The 15,061-nt window shown below is 42.4% G+C and overlaps 1 protein-coding gene across 2 annotated transcripts in view; it reads right to left on the bottom strand.

The window, feature by feature from the left end:
* The window catches only part of LOC126475457 (breast cancer anti-estrogen resistance protein 1), a 547,820-nt gene that overhangs the window by 126,626 nt on the left and 406,133 nt on the right, over positions 1 to 15,061 (bottom strand). The window contains exon 1 of one of the 2 annotated variants that reach the window (XM_050103335.1): positions 4,545 to 4,721. The exons of the other annotated variant lie outside the window; for it this stretch is intronic. Within the exon in view, the coding sequence (XP_049959292.1) occupies positions 4,545 to 4,553 (9 nt within the window). The 5' untranslated portion in view covers positions 4,554 to 4,721. Of the gene's footprint in view, positions 1 to 4,544; positions 4,722 to 15,061 lie in introns of those variants that run through there. 2 annotated transcript variants of the gene reach the window in all.

The following is a 15,061-nucleotide window of genomic DNA, read 5'->3' as shown; positions in this document are numbered from 1 at the left end:
TTCGTAATTAGTTCCGAAATCAAATGTCCCATGCGTCTAGCTTCAACTACCAAAGTCTTAATTCCCGTAGTGCGGCCATAATCACGTCGGAGATCTTTTCACATGAACCACCTGAGTACAAATGACAGCTCCGCCAATGCGCTGCCCTTTTATACCTTGTGTACACGATACTGCCGCCATCTGTATATGTGCATATCGCCAACGCATGACTTTTGTCACCTCACTGTATGACAATGTGACATGAATTTATCAATGTGAAAACCGAGGGCTTCTCAGAGGATAATGGAGAAATGACAGCAAACAGTTGACTAAAGGTACTGAAGGGAGCAGAAATGGCTGTAATGAAAATGAAGTCGTGGTGGGTGACATGTAACCAAGCGAATGGATGGTACTTGGAGCACGGGAGTTCTTTGCTCGTTCCCAACTTACTTACTTACTTACAACTTTCTTACACGATCAGGCCCAGAGGAACGGGTGACATCACAGTTAGGGCTCTCCATCCGCTTCTGTCTTCTACTATCTCTCTCAAACACTCTTTCTAGACTGATCTGATGCCTGATAGGATCCAGTCCACTGGAATTTTTGGCCACATAGTTTGTCTCACTCTCATTACAAGTCCAGCCGATTGGAGGCTTTTTTCTCTTCAGCACTGTAACGATGTTGGCTTCTTCTGTAGCTCTTCTAGTTCTGTATCGTTGCGCCTTCTCCACTCTGCTGTAGTTGGATCCCAACCTGGTCCGCATATTTTCCTGAAGACCTTACTCTCAAATATAAGCAGTCGATTAAGGTCTTGTGTTCCACTGCTCGAGGTTTGACAATCATTTAGCACCACTAGCAGTATTACTGTTTTATAAAGTCTTAGTGGTAGTTATTGAGAAATATTTCTACATTGAGAAATATTTCTACATTTTAATACAAAGTTTAGAGAGTAATACAGGTAGCACATGCTTCCCACTTAGTCTTGCCTCATTCTTTGCTTCAATTGATGTTACTTCACAAAAAAAAACTGATCCAAGATATCTGAATTCGTTCACATACTTATACCTGTCACATTTCGCTGTCAGATCTTCGGAGTTAAGGAGATTTCTTTTTATGGTCACTTGCTCTGTCTTTTCAATACTAATTTACAACCCAGCTCTCGGAGACACTAATACCTGGTTCTGAATACTTCTTTTCAGCTATTCTTATTAAGGAAATGTCATCTGAATAGACCAGATACCTCATATTTTCATGATAGATTTGAACACCCTGAAAATTCTCTTTGTTGAATTCCCATATTACCTTCTCGAGAGTCAGATTGAAAAGGGCAGGTGATAATCCTGTCTTAATCTTGTTTCCACTTGGAAAAATTTCCTTCATCATGTCAAATTCTGTAATGGTTTTAATCATACGCAGATCCCAACAGATGAGAGAATGTCGATTAAAACGACGTAATGGAAGATGGGTAGAAAACAACCTTGCAAGAGAAACGTGGATGCATTACCTGAAGACGGAGTTCTTCGAAAAGTCTAGAGGAGATATTTATGAAATCATACACAATCAAAATATGATGTTCACTAATTGTTACCACATACTCGTACATTTTCGTCGTGGGCACTCAAAAATTGCTTGCCACAAGGTGGGCCATCATTCAAACGGATGACACACATCGTTGTCAAAGAAGTCTAGCGAAATGGTGCAGCTTTTAACAACTAGGATCGTATTTGAAATAAAAAAGAGTCCAAATCTTCGTTGTTCCATTTTTACTTCGTTTTCCGCGCGTTACCCAATTTCGCTTGAGGTTTTTCCTTCATCCAGGCCTAGGCGTATTTCTTCCCATGTCCTTGAGAAACCGCGCAACTGCCTTGGCTCCAGCGATTCTTATGTCGATGGAAAGTTCAGCTTTAAGCTTCCTGCAGCTGATGGGGCGGCAATACATTTCACGTCCGTAATTATGGAAATATCAACTCCCGGCTAGAGACTCACTATAGGTACACCTGCAACTAGGAGATATCAAAACTGATTGTACTGTTTCGCTGAATCACTCACGGCTACGTGGACAGACTTTGGATAGCGGTACGTGACAGCCGGCGCGTCTGATGATTACGCTCGTGGAATAACAAAGCTGAAAAAGCGCGCCCGAGATAAGAGAAATGCACACGGGAAGACGCAATGAATTTATATTACGTCATCTTCAGTTCTTGACTGTACAGCGAAAATTCCAGCGACTCTATGAGTGAACTTGCCTTTCTATAACAGTAAAATGAAAAGGTTTACCAGCACTATAGCCTTTTCTTCAATTTGGCACGTTGGATGGGCATATGGCAGATTTGCTTCGAATGTCATTGAACCAATTCCTACATATCGTTATTACAAAATGTTACGATCGATTTTCTTGTGACATATTCCTGTCTTTTAGGAACTGTTTCTTTTAGGATCATGGGTTATTTGTCAACCTTTAAACCATAATGTCAATACGAAACGAAAAGATGCAGATTGAGAAGATTTGACAATTTAGTCATTAAGCCTAGTTAACGGAAATTTCGTTTTTCCTCTGAATGTGAAAATGTTTTTTTGACGCCGACCCACATATGGAGAAATGATAATAAAATAAGGGAAATCGCAGCTTGCACGGAAGGATATAGGTGTTCGTTTTTTCGGCACCTTTCGTGATTGGAATAACAGAGAATTATCACTTAACTGTGATTTGCAGAGATGTAGGTGTACACGTAAATTGCGAGAATATATAGTATATAGTGCATGGACTTAGACTCCTATACTTGTCTTTATAGGAAAATATGACAGTTCTCACTGTCCCGGGGATCCCGAGAATTGTGGTTTTCATGTATGAAATCTCAAAATGCAAGCTTTGAGTTATGCTGCTAATTTTTTTTAATTAATTGAGGTTGGTATTGATATTTCGAACGACAAAGTTCTTCTAGAGTGACGTGGTGTAACAAACATTATACTGCAGCGAAAAAGAGCGTCTTTTCCGCTCAGCGCACGCGATATTTAGAAACTGCTGTGTCACACTGACTGACAACCAATCATTTAGCCTTCAAATTCTGCTGCGCGAACATAATTAACACTGACTCCACAATCAGATTTTTTTTCCGCGCGATACGGTTCATCTTTCTACAAAATATCTTTTCCCCGACAAGTTGCGTTACAACTCACACTCTTCCCGTACTGCCGGCCGCTGTGGCCGAGCGGTTCTGGGCGCTTCAGTCCAGAACTGTGCTGCTGCTACGGTTGCAGGTTCGAATCCTGCCTTGGGCATGGATGTGTGTGATGTCCTTAGGTTAGTTAGGCTTACGTAGTTCTAAGTCTAGGGGACTGATGACCTCAGATGTTAAGTGCCATAGTGCTTAGAGCCATTCGAACCATTTGAATCTTCCCGTACTATTCTAAACAGGAGTATTCAGAATGCGTTAACGGAAATAAAACCGCGAACTTATGAATGGTATGGTTTTATCTGTTACACACGCTTTAGACAGCTTTCAGTGGAAGCTCGCAATGAAGAAAACTGAGTTAAAGCAATACAAATGACATGGTGAAACTGCGAAAACTTGTTATTAGGGATAGAATGTTAATAATGAAAAACATTGTTATAGATTATTTTCTTTCATTTGATGTACTTCATATTTTACATATTAATACGCATTTTCAGTTGTAATTTCTTACGTAAACACACACATACCGTGAACATCTTCATAACATCATAACTGGTTCAAAATACGAAAACCGTGTTTTACGTAGGAAAGACTGCTGAAAGGTCGCCGGTTTTTCGACATCTGGATAATATCGATAAATTTTATTGACCATAAACTGAAACTTTTTAGTGGTAATGCGCACAGTAGTGACAGTCAATTGATTACGAAAGGTTGGGTACAATAACAAAGTTCTATGTCCACCTTTTAGCAAAAGTAGCACAAAAACTTGCGAAATGTGTTGTCATAATCACATAACAGTTTCACCAACAGTGCCACAGACATATTACATAATGATAGAACAGTATTACACAAAAATATTGGTTGCGTTGATGTCTTTTTTTATCCTCAAATGTACCAGAAGCACTCACACGGAAAATATTGTGGCAACAGACTGATCTGCATCATAACTCTAGATTCACGCTCTTTCCTCGTGTAACGCACGTTTCGTTGTATACAGCTAAAACCGCGAAATAATTCAGAGAAGATGTATTATATAATAGACAAATCTCCGACGAGTATTAACAGTGGCTGTTACGTACATATATCGGACATCAAGTACGAAAAATGCAAAGGGGAATGGACGGCAATTCATAACGATCACCCAATACAATGACATCGCCATCAGCGCTGTGAAAATTACCGACAAGCGGCAGTCAGCCATGTAGTACCATTACGCTGTTCTTGCCACACAAATGGAATGGAGATTAGTGGCATACACAGCTAATCTTCTGTTGTAATCTTAATTTGCGAACAGAAGAGCGAGCGAAGCGAAGCCGCGCCTTGCACTCCTCGCCGAGTCATAGAATAGGTATGCTGCTCGGTAGAACTGTAGCAACAGAAGCTGTTACTTACGTATTTCATCTCGTTCGATCAGTGCGACACCTGTGCTGCCTGGAAGTCGATGCGTCGAGCATAACACAAAACTCGCTGGCCGCCTAGCAACGCGCACACGAGTTTCGCTCCAACAGGTGAGCTAGCGCGCATGTGCACCGCGCAGCACTTCACAGCACACTGGTAACGCCGGCGCGTTCGCCGCCAGACTGGCTTTGCCCGGCCGAGTCCGCACACGACAGCAGCAGCGGCTCACACACACACACACACACCACACACACAGATAGCGGCCGCGCTGACGTGTGTAGCTGTGCCAGCGGCCTCGCCGAGCAGAGCGGCCGCAGTCGGCAGTCGCAGCCGGTGACGCGGCGCGTCCACAATGCTGACTGCGGCGGTATTTTTAGTGCGAGGCGTAGCGAGGAACGGGTTCTTCTGCCCTGCGGGCAAGTCACTCACTCGCTCCAGCATCCGAACGAGCCTCCAGGCAGTTTGGCGCCGCGCTGCCGCGTTATTTTGGAACCACACCGCAGCTCGGCAAGAAACAATAGCCTCCACGAACCGCAGGAGCACAGCATCTTCAGCTACATCTCCCACGTAGACGGCAGAGCCCTCTTTTTGTGAGCTTGCCCCCAAAGCCGTCCATCATTAGGTCATTAGGGACAATGGAGTAGCTTAGCAGGATAAACCTGACAGAACGCAACACTCCAACCCTTGATGGATTCCAACCACCAGTCATCTTGCTTTAGTGATTTGGGGGACCTGTTTCTGTCACAACTTTTTAATTGTTTTGACAGGCTAGTTCCACTGAACTGTGGCACACAGAGTATCGGAAAGGAGGGTAAACTGACTGTGATATTTTAGCAGTTTGCTACTCTCATCTCATTGGAGGGTCGGTAAATTGACACCCTCTTCCAGCGCTCTCCCGCTCTCTCTCCCTCCCCCCCCCCCCCCCTCTCTCTCCCTCTCTCTCTCTCTCTCTCTCTCTCTCTCTCTCTCTCTCTCTCTCTCGCACGCACGCGCGGGAAGACGGGAAGAGAGACAGAGGGAAACATGCGTTCATGAAGTTATATCCAGCAGGGCAATGCTTATCCATATATTGCAAGGAATCTACAGTGTTTCTTTGCTGATCTGTCCATCCAACTCAGAAAAAAAAAAATGGTTCAAATGGCTCTGACCACTATGGGACTTAACATTTGAGGTCATCAGTCCCCTAGAACTTAGAACTACTTAAACCTAACTAACCTAAGGACATCACACACATCCATGCTGGAGGCAGGATTCGAACCTGCGACCGCAGCGGTCACGCGGTGCCAGACTGAACCGCCTAGAACCGCTCGGTCACATCAGCCGGCTCCAATTAAGAAGACAATCACTTTAGATGTCTGTTACTTAACTGGCAGTCGTGACTCATGATATTCGTCCCGTAGCAAATATACTTGAATATCCAGACTCGGGTTCACACACTTCTGAAACGTCAGTGCCCATGAACGGATCAGAACACGTGTGACGCGATGCAAGGAAACTAGGCATTCTCACCTTATTGCAGCTTCACCAATGCCGAATTATTGATACTTAAATTTATTTTCTGTTTTTTTACATCATTTTTTTTTCATCGGTCCCGGTTATTCATCCACAATTTTCACAGCTTTTTATGCGTCACTTGACAAGTGAATCCTGCGTGGACTATCTTCATTCATTCCTGAGTGGAATGCCTCATTCACTGTTTGTAGCGTATCTTTTATCAAGTGAATTCTACATAGACAACTATCCATTACCACAAGTCCCATGTTTCACTGTAAGTGGCCCGTCAGATGATAGCATGAAGCGCACACTAGAAATAAATAAATAAATAAATCGTCCAAGAAGAGGATTATCTCCCGAATAATGAAGAACATACCTGATACGCATGCCTAGCCTGGTTCACACCGCTATATGGATTACAAGCTTTAGAAAACGGTAGGGAGAGGATGGAGATCCTAAAACGTAGTGACAAAGAAATGGTCTGAAAGTTAAGCGCCGAATAATAGCGGCAACAAGTGTTCGGAAAAATGACAAGAACTTACATTGGGACATGATGGTGATACATGCATCAACTGTTACATGATGATACAGGACAATAGCGAAATATTGCGAAAAATAATGAATGATAAGAACTGCACAAGCCTATAAGGTTTCGTGCATACAGGCAGAACATTAATAAAACCGACAAACTGCACGGACGGATTCCTGACTGGAAATGGGATAAAAAAGGTCCACGGAACATTTGTTCGGAGATGCACCGTTGCCACGGTAGATGGCGCTGACCACGTGTCTTGTGTTCCGTATGTGTTGCAGTCTGTGTGATTGACGCAGCGCACTGTAGGCAGCAGAATGGTCCGGAATTCATGTCGGGAACAAACCGAAATGGTGTTTGTGTACGGTGGAGCAGACGGAAACGGTGGAGAGGTTAACATGGCTATTCCAAAATAAGTAACTTCACAGACACCACGTCATACAATATTTCACGCTCTTTTTCGGCGATCGTGTGATCATGGGTCCTTTCAGGCAGATGTACGTGCAGGGAGGCGGCGGAATGTGCGTACACCAGAGTTGGAGGACCGGGTTCTGCAGGATATTGAGAAGTACCCTGGTACAAACTCCAGGCAAGAGGCTCGACTACATGGTGTAATCAAAAGTACTATTATGTGCATCATCATGACAGCTGCTACTGTCTCTATTACCTGCAGTCCCATAGAGGCCACTTTGAACATTTGTTGTGACGTGGAGACGATGCAGCACTTTACTGTGTTTCGGGACGATTTGTTGTCCATTTCCGGACACATATTCATAGCACCTTTTTTCCTCCATTTCCAGTAGGAATCTGTCCCTGCAGTTTGTCGGTTTTATTAATGTTCACCTTGTATAACTGAAAATATTACTTGTACTGGTTATTTAGAAAAGAAGAAATTCATAGAAACGCAGTCCTGTCGGAGCCTGAGGCTCACGATTCAGTCTGTATAAAAAAGTAAAATAAAATAAAATAAACAGGTACAACATTCTTATGGATGCGTGACCGTCACATTTTGTAAACTACTTTTAATAGTTTACAACGTCTCAGATAACTGTTTCACTTGATATATCTGTGGCAGAAGTGTTAGAATGTGGATAAGTGGAATATAATGTCAATGAAAAACCAAAAGCCAGCCGAGGTGGCAGAGCGGTTCTAGGCGCTACTGTCGCAGGTTCGAATCCTGCCTCGGGCATGGATGGGTGTGATGTCATTAGGCTAGTTAAGTTTAAGTAGTTCTAAGTTTTAGGGGACTGATGACCTCGGCAATTAAGTCCCATAGTGCTCAGAGCCATTTGAACCATTTGAACCAAAAATCAAAAAATCCCACCACATCCGATTACAGGTTTAGCGGTAAGTTTCCGGAGACCATCACATCGTACACTGGGCTAGCATTCTCGGGGATGACGGTTCAGATCCCCGTCCGCTTACCCAGATTTGCGTTTTCCGTTAACAGCTATAGGAAAGAACAGGTCCAATATCTTTCCTTGTCATTCCGTAATCTGAGGTTGCGCTCTGTCCAATGAACTTGTCCTAGACGAAACCTTATTCCTTGGCCTACCTTTACTTTCCGTGAGATATTTTCAATATTTACACGTAATACCGCGAAGCGATGTGAAATAGAACAAACATGTAAATTCGGTTTTAGAGAGACCGAACGAAGACTTAGACTCGTTCAAATGGTTCAAATAGTTCTGAGCACTATGGGACTTAACATCTGAGGTCGTAAGTCCCCTAGAACTTAGAACTACTTAAACCTAACTAACCTAAGGACACAGCGGCCGGCTACTTGGATTCGCTGACAGATTTTTGATCAAGTACGGCACATCTGAAAAGACGCGAGTGCAACCACTTCTAGTGCGTTCCATGTCAAGTGGGCATGATGCCATATTTCAAATGAGTTCAGAGAAGCGCTGTTAGAGTCATGACAGCGCAGCCCATATGACAGTACAATGGAGACGTCCAGAGATCTTAAATGAGAAGCTCCGTGGAAGAGACGCGTTTCTCGCAAAAGCTTTAGGGAACAGATATTCGAGAAAACGTGTACTACAATTCTGCTGCCTCTCTCTTATGTTCCGCTTAGGGACAGTGAGTAAGAGATAAGAGAGATAAATGCGTGCACCGGGCCGGCTATTGTGATCTTCAGCCCCAAGTCTGATATGATGCAACTCTCCACGGTAATCTATCCAGTACATCTTTGCGCAACCACTGCAACCTACATCCATTTGAATCTGCTTACTGTATTCAAACCTTGGTTCACAATCCCTCAACACGATTTTTACCCCCTCCCCCTCCCCCTTCCTCACAGCTTCCTCAATTACCGAATCAACTATTCCTTGATGCCTTTAGAAACCTCCTGTCAAGCTATCCCCTCCTTTAGTCCAGTTGTGTCATATTTATTGTTTTCACGATTTCATGCCTCTTCATTATTTATCGGAGTTACCCATATTATGAAAGGCACTCTTCTGCAGAATCATATTTCTAAAGCTTCAGCTTCTTTTCTGTATTTACTGCTTATCGTTCACACTTCTTCAGACAAATATTCACTTTATAACACTCACCCATGGTGTCCAAGGAGGAACGGTAATATTCATCGCCGGCCTGTGTGGCCGTGCGGTTCTAGGCGCTTCAGTTTGGAACCGCGTGACCGCTACGGTCGCAGGTTCGAATCCTGCCTCGGGCATGGATGTGTGTGATGTCCTTAGGTTAGTTAGGTTTAAGTAGTTCTAAGTTCTAGGGGACTGATGACCACAGATGTTAAGTCCCACAGTGCTCAGAGCCATTTTTGGTAATATTCATCGACATGACAGGAACGATTATTCTCAGCAAAAAAGTACAGCAGGAATGGGCTCTATAATGCATACCTTAAGATCTATGAGCAATTTTCATCTTCGATACTGTGAAACAAATATCTTATACTGCAAGCTCTTTGCATACAACATTCCGAGAGGTGGTAATATGGACCAAAACGAAAAAAAAGTCCAACAAAAACGGGCACTATAGTGCATACCTTAAGAGCTATGGCACTTGTTCATATTCGCGGTTGTGAAAAACATCTCTTCTACTGAACAAGTGCTTATAACTCCTAAAGGAACATTTTAAAGACGATATTCACTAGACTATTTTTTCTTGTTTTGGTTCCTTTTACCTCCTCATTATAGGAACCGAAAGCTGAGTAAAGTCGGAGATTAAATTCTGCCGAAATTTTTACAGAGGCGCAAACCGTATTCAGAAGGGATACATTAAATAAAGTAGGTGGTGGTGTGTTTGTGTCTGTTGGTAGTAGTTTATCTTGTAGTGAAGTTGAATACATAGTTCCTGCGAATTACTATGGATAGAGATTATACTCAATAGTCGTACCAAAATAATAATTGGCTCCTTCTACCGACCCCCCGACTCAGATGATACAATAGCTCACCGCTTCAAAGAAAACTTGAATCTTATTACAAATAACTACCCCACTGATACAATTATAATTGGTGGAGACTTCAGTCTACCCTCGTTTTGTTGTCGAAAATACATGTTCAAAGCCGGTGGTAGACACAAAACATCTTCCTAAATTGTACTAAATGCTTTCTCTGAGAATTACTTTGAACAATTAGTTCATGAGCCCATACGAATTGTAAATGGATGCGAAAACACACTTGACCTCTTAGCCAAAAATAATCCTGATCTAATAGAGAGCGTCATGACGGATACAGGGATTAGTGAAGACAAGGTCATTGTAGCGAGGCTCAAAACCGTATCAACCAAAACCACTAAAAATAAACGCAAAATATATCTATTTAAAACAGCATATAAAAATTCACTTGATGCCTTCCTAAGAGAGAGTCTCCATTCCTTCCAAGCTAATTATGTAAGTGTAGACCAGATATGGCTCAAATTCAAAGATATTGTATCGACAGCAATAGATAGAGTCATACCGCATAAGTTAATAAGAGACGGAACTAATCCACCATGGTACACAAAATGTCAAAACACTGTTGCAGAAGCAACGAAAAAACCATGCCAAATTCAGGAGAACCCAAAATCTCCAAGACTGACTAAGTTTCACGAAAGCTCGAAATTTAGAGTGGACGTCAATGCGAGATGGTCTTTCACAGTTAAATATTGTCTCAAAATATAGTAGAAAACCCAAAGAGATTCTGGTCGTATGTAAAGTACACCAGTGGCAAAAAACAGTCAATTCCGTCATTGCACGATAGCGATGGAAATGTTACCGATGATGGTGCCGCTAAGGCGGAGTTACTAAATGCAAAAAATGGTTCAAATGGCTCTGAGCACTATGCGACTTAACTTCGGAGGTCATCAGTAGCCTAGAACTTAGAACTAATTATACCTAACTAACCTAAGGACATCACACACATCCATGCCCGAGGCAGGATTCGAACCTGCGACCGTAGCTACTAAATGCAGTTTTCAGTAATTCCTTCACGAAAGAAGACGAAGTAAATATTCCAGAATTCGAAACCAGAACAGCTGTTAGCATGAGTGACATAAAAGTAGATATCTTAGGTGTTGCGAAACAACTCAAATCACTTAAGAAAGGCAAGTCTTCCGGTCCAGATAGTACACCAATCAGGTTCTTGTCAGAGTATACAGACACCAAAGCGCCCTTCTTAGCAATAATATACAACCGCTCACTTGACGAAAGGTCTGTTCCTAAAGACTGGAAAGTAGCACAGGTCACACCACTATTCAAGAAGGGAAATAGGAGTAACCCACTGAATTACAAACCCAATATCACTGACCTCAATTTGCAGTAGGATTTTGGAGCATATACTGTACTCGAACATTATGAATCACCTTGACGAAAATTACTTATTGATACATAGCCAACACGGATTCAGAAAATATCGATCTTGTGCAACACAGCTAGCTCTTTCTTCCCATGAAGTAATGAGTGCTGTCGACAAGGGATCTCAGATCGAGTCCATATTCCTAGATTTCCATAACGCTTTTGATACCGTTCCTCACAAGCGACTATTAATCATACTGCGTGCATATGGAGTATCGTCTCAGTTGTGTGACTGGATTTATGATTTCCTCTCAGCGAGGTCTGATTTCGTAGCGATAGACGGTAAATCATCGAGTAGAACAGAAGTGATATCTGGCGTTCCGCATGGTAGTGTCACAGGCCCTCTGCTGTTCCTGATTTATATAAATCATCTAGGTGATAATCGGAGCAGCCCCCTTAGATTGTTTGCAGATGGCGCTATAATTTACCGTCTAATAAAATCATCAGACGATCGATTCCAATTACAAAATGATCTAGAGAGAATTTCTGTATGGTGCGAAAAGTGGCAATTACCACTAAACAAAGAAAAGTGCTAGGTCATCCACATGGGTACTGAAAGAAATGCGATAAATTTAGGGTATCCGATAACTCGCACAAATCTAAGGGCTGTCAATTCCACTAAATACCTAGGAATTACAATTACGGGCAACTTAAATTGGAAAGACCACATAGATAATATTGTGGGGAAGGCGAAACAAAGACTGCGTTTTGTTGGCAGAACACTTAGAACACGCGACAAACCCACTAAAGAGACAGCCTACGTTACACTTGTCCGTCCTCTGCTGGAATATTGCTGCACGGTATGGGATCCTTACCAGGTAGGATTGACGGAGGACATAGGAAAAGTGCAAAGCAGGGTAGCTCGTTTCGTGTTATCTCGCAATAGGGGTGAGAGTGTCACTGATATGATACGCGAGTTGGGGTGGCAGTCACTGAAACAAAGGCGGTTCTCTTTGCGGCGAGATCTATTTACGAAATTTCAATCACCAACTTTCTCTTCAGAATACGTAACCATTTTGTTGACACCCACCTACGTAGGGAGAAATGATCATCTGAATAAAATAAGAGAAATCAGAGCTCGAACGGAATGATTTAGGTGTTCCTTTTTCCCACGCGCCATTCGAGAGTGGAATGGTAGAGAAGTAGTATGAAAATGGTTCGATGAACCCTCTGCCAGGCACTTAAGTGTGAATTGCAAAGTAACCGTGTAGATGTAGAAGTGAGACGGTGATATTCACGATTAGCTGAAAATTCCAACTGGCACGATATTTTTTGTGACGTCCAAATGCGTAAAGTACGCCGGATGTCGCCAAGGCTGAGCACTTCCGATGACTCGTACTTAGACGATATCTCTTCGGCTCTTTCCGCGACAAGCTGAGAAATTCTCCGTTAACTGAAGAACAAACACCGATCCTTTTCACCGGTGGCCGTATGCAGGATGTCCCAGAACGATGTAAGCATTGTATGATGTACCTATCACTGCCCGGTTTTATGAATCTGAGGATGGCAATACATATTGCCGAAACTAGTGATCCACCAATTGTGTTAATATAGCGATCTTGACAAATAAATTTGTTTTCAAAAGAAGACTACAATAAAAAATAATAGATCGCCTCCAGACTGAATGATCATATCAGGCAACCATAATTATGGGCTACAACAGGAACGGTCATTCGAAGCGAGAAAGTCTAATGAACATGGGCTATAATATGCACACCTTAAGAGCTATGGGCACTTGTTTATCTTCGCTTCTATGAAAGTCATCTCTTCTACTGAACAAGTGCTCGTAGCGCTTAAGGTATACATTACAGAGCTCATGTGTACTAAGACTTCCTCGATACGAATGACGGTTCTTGTCACACCCCTGAACACTGATAACTCCTCCTGGGACATCGTGTATATGAATATCGTTCTGGCAGTCAGGGACAAATATCTACTAACGCCTGTTGACTCATCCATTGAATGAATGGTTACTTCATATAATATCTTTTATCTATGTCAAGACAATGTCGTTAAGACTTGTAAATAATTAAAAATCCACAGAACATTAGCCATGACGTGCCTGTGCCAGAAAATCATCAAAATAGACTGTATGATGTATATCCTGCAAGAGATTTCTCGGTTTTGGTTTTGAACGCTCCCGATATGGAAGCACAACGAATAAATGGATGCACACCCCACTGGCAAATGATGCTAATATGAAATTAAAGCGGAAATAGAAAATTAAAGAATATCCACTACAAATTCAGTGACCTAAGACATCTGATACTTTCTCAAACACCAACATTTGATTAAATTATGATTTATTCATAATTACACAGATTGTACGTGTACCGCGTGAAACAAGCAGCTCGGCTCCATTCTCTGAAATAAACACTGAGGTGAAAGTTTACTGTACATAATAACAAAAAACGTTCGTAAAACTAAGAAGTCGTTCGAATGCTTTCTGTTAATGGAAGACATTGATTCATTTCCATCAAAGCAAATCAGAATGAAAGCCTCCACGGTTGACGTTCTTCATGTCTGCGAAAAATAATATACACACAGAGTAGTCAAGAGTGTTGGGTGGGCACTGAGACACGGGACAGTCATCGCCTACCGAAGTCTATGCGGTACATTTGTCCCCAGACGCTCCTGGCAGAAAGAAGTTACTGGCGCCTCATTTCAAATCGACGGCGATCTAACAGCAGACCGCCGATCGCCCCGTATAAATTTGTGGAGGCGACGTGACGTCCGTTCGTCAAACACTGGCGCGGCGGTTTAAGCATGTGGAAACATTGTCTTTGAGACAGTCCACCACAGACACTGCAGACCTCATACCGGGTTATCAAAAAGTTAGTATAAATTTGAAAACTTAATAAACCACGGAATAATGTAGATAGAGAGGTAAAAATTGACACACATGCTTGGAATGACATGGGGTTTTATTAGAACCAAAAAAACACCCCATGTTGCTAGACGCGTGAAAGATCTCTTGCGCGCATCGTTTGGTGATGACCGTGTGCTCAGCAGCCACTTTCGTCATGCTTGGCCTCCCAGGTCCCCAGACCTCAGTCCGTGCGATTATTGGCTTTGGGGTTACCTGAAGTCGCAAGTGTTTCGTGATCGACCGACATCTCTAGGGATGCTGAAAGACAACATCCGACGCCAATGCCTCACCATAGCTCCGGACATGCTTTACAGTGCTGTTCACAACATTATTCCTCGACTACAGCTATTGTTGAGGAATGATGGTGGACATATTGAGCATTTCCTGTAAAGAACATCGTCTTTGCTTTGTCTTACTTTGTTATGCTAATTATTGCTATTCTGATCAGATGAAGCGCCATCTGTCGGACATTTTTTAAACGTCTGTATTTTTTTTTTTTTTTGGTTGTAATAAAACCCCATGTCATTCCAAGCATGTGTGTCTACATTATTCCGTGATTTATTCAGTTTTCAAATTTAGACTGACTTTTTGATCACCCGGTACATGGATGAAGTGGTAAAAGCCACATTTTAATAAAAAAACAAGCCTTGTATGAAAAATAAAATTGCTAATTTCACCCAAATTTCGCGCCTCTCGACCAGAACCTCTACTTGAAGCTCTGAACGCGTAAGTTCGTAGAAGAGTCAACCAATATACTGGTCCCTCCTACATATATCTCACGAAAAGATCATGGAATTAAAAGAATAGACATTCCAGCTCGTACG

Source organism: Schistocerca serialis, chromosome 4 (assembly GCF_023864345.2).
Source record: "Schistocerca serialis cubense isolate TAMUIC-IGC-003099 chromosome 4, iqSchSeri2.2, whole genome shotgun sequence".
Classification (NCBI taxonomy): domain Eukaryota; kingdom Metazoa; phylum Arthropoda; class Insecta; order Orthoptera; family Acrididae; genus Schistocerca; species Schistocerca serialis.
This window is presented reverse-complemented; position numbering and strand designations above follow the sequence as displayed.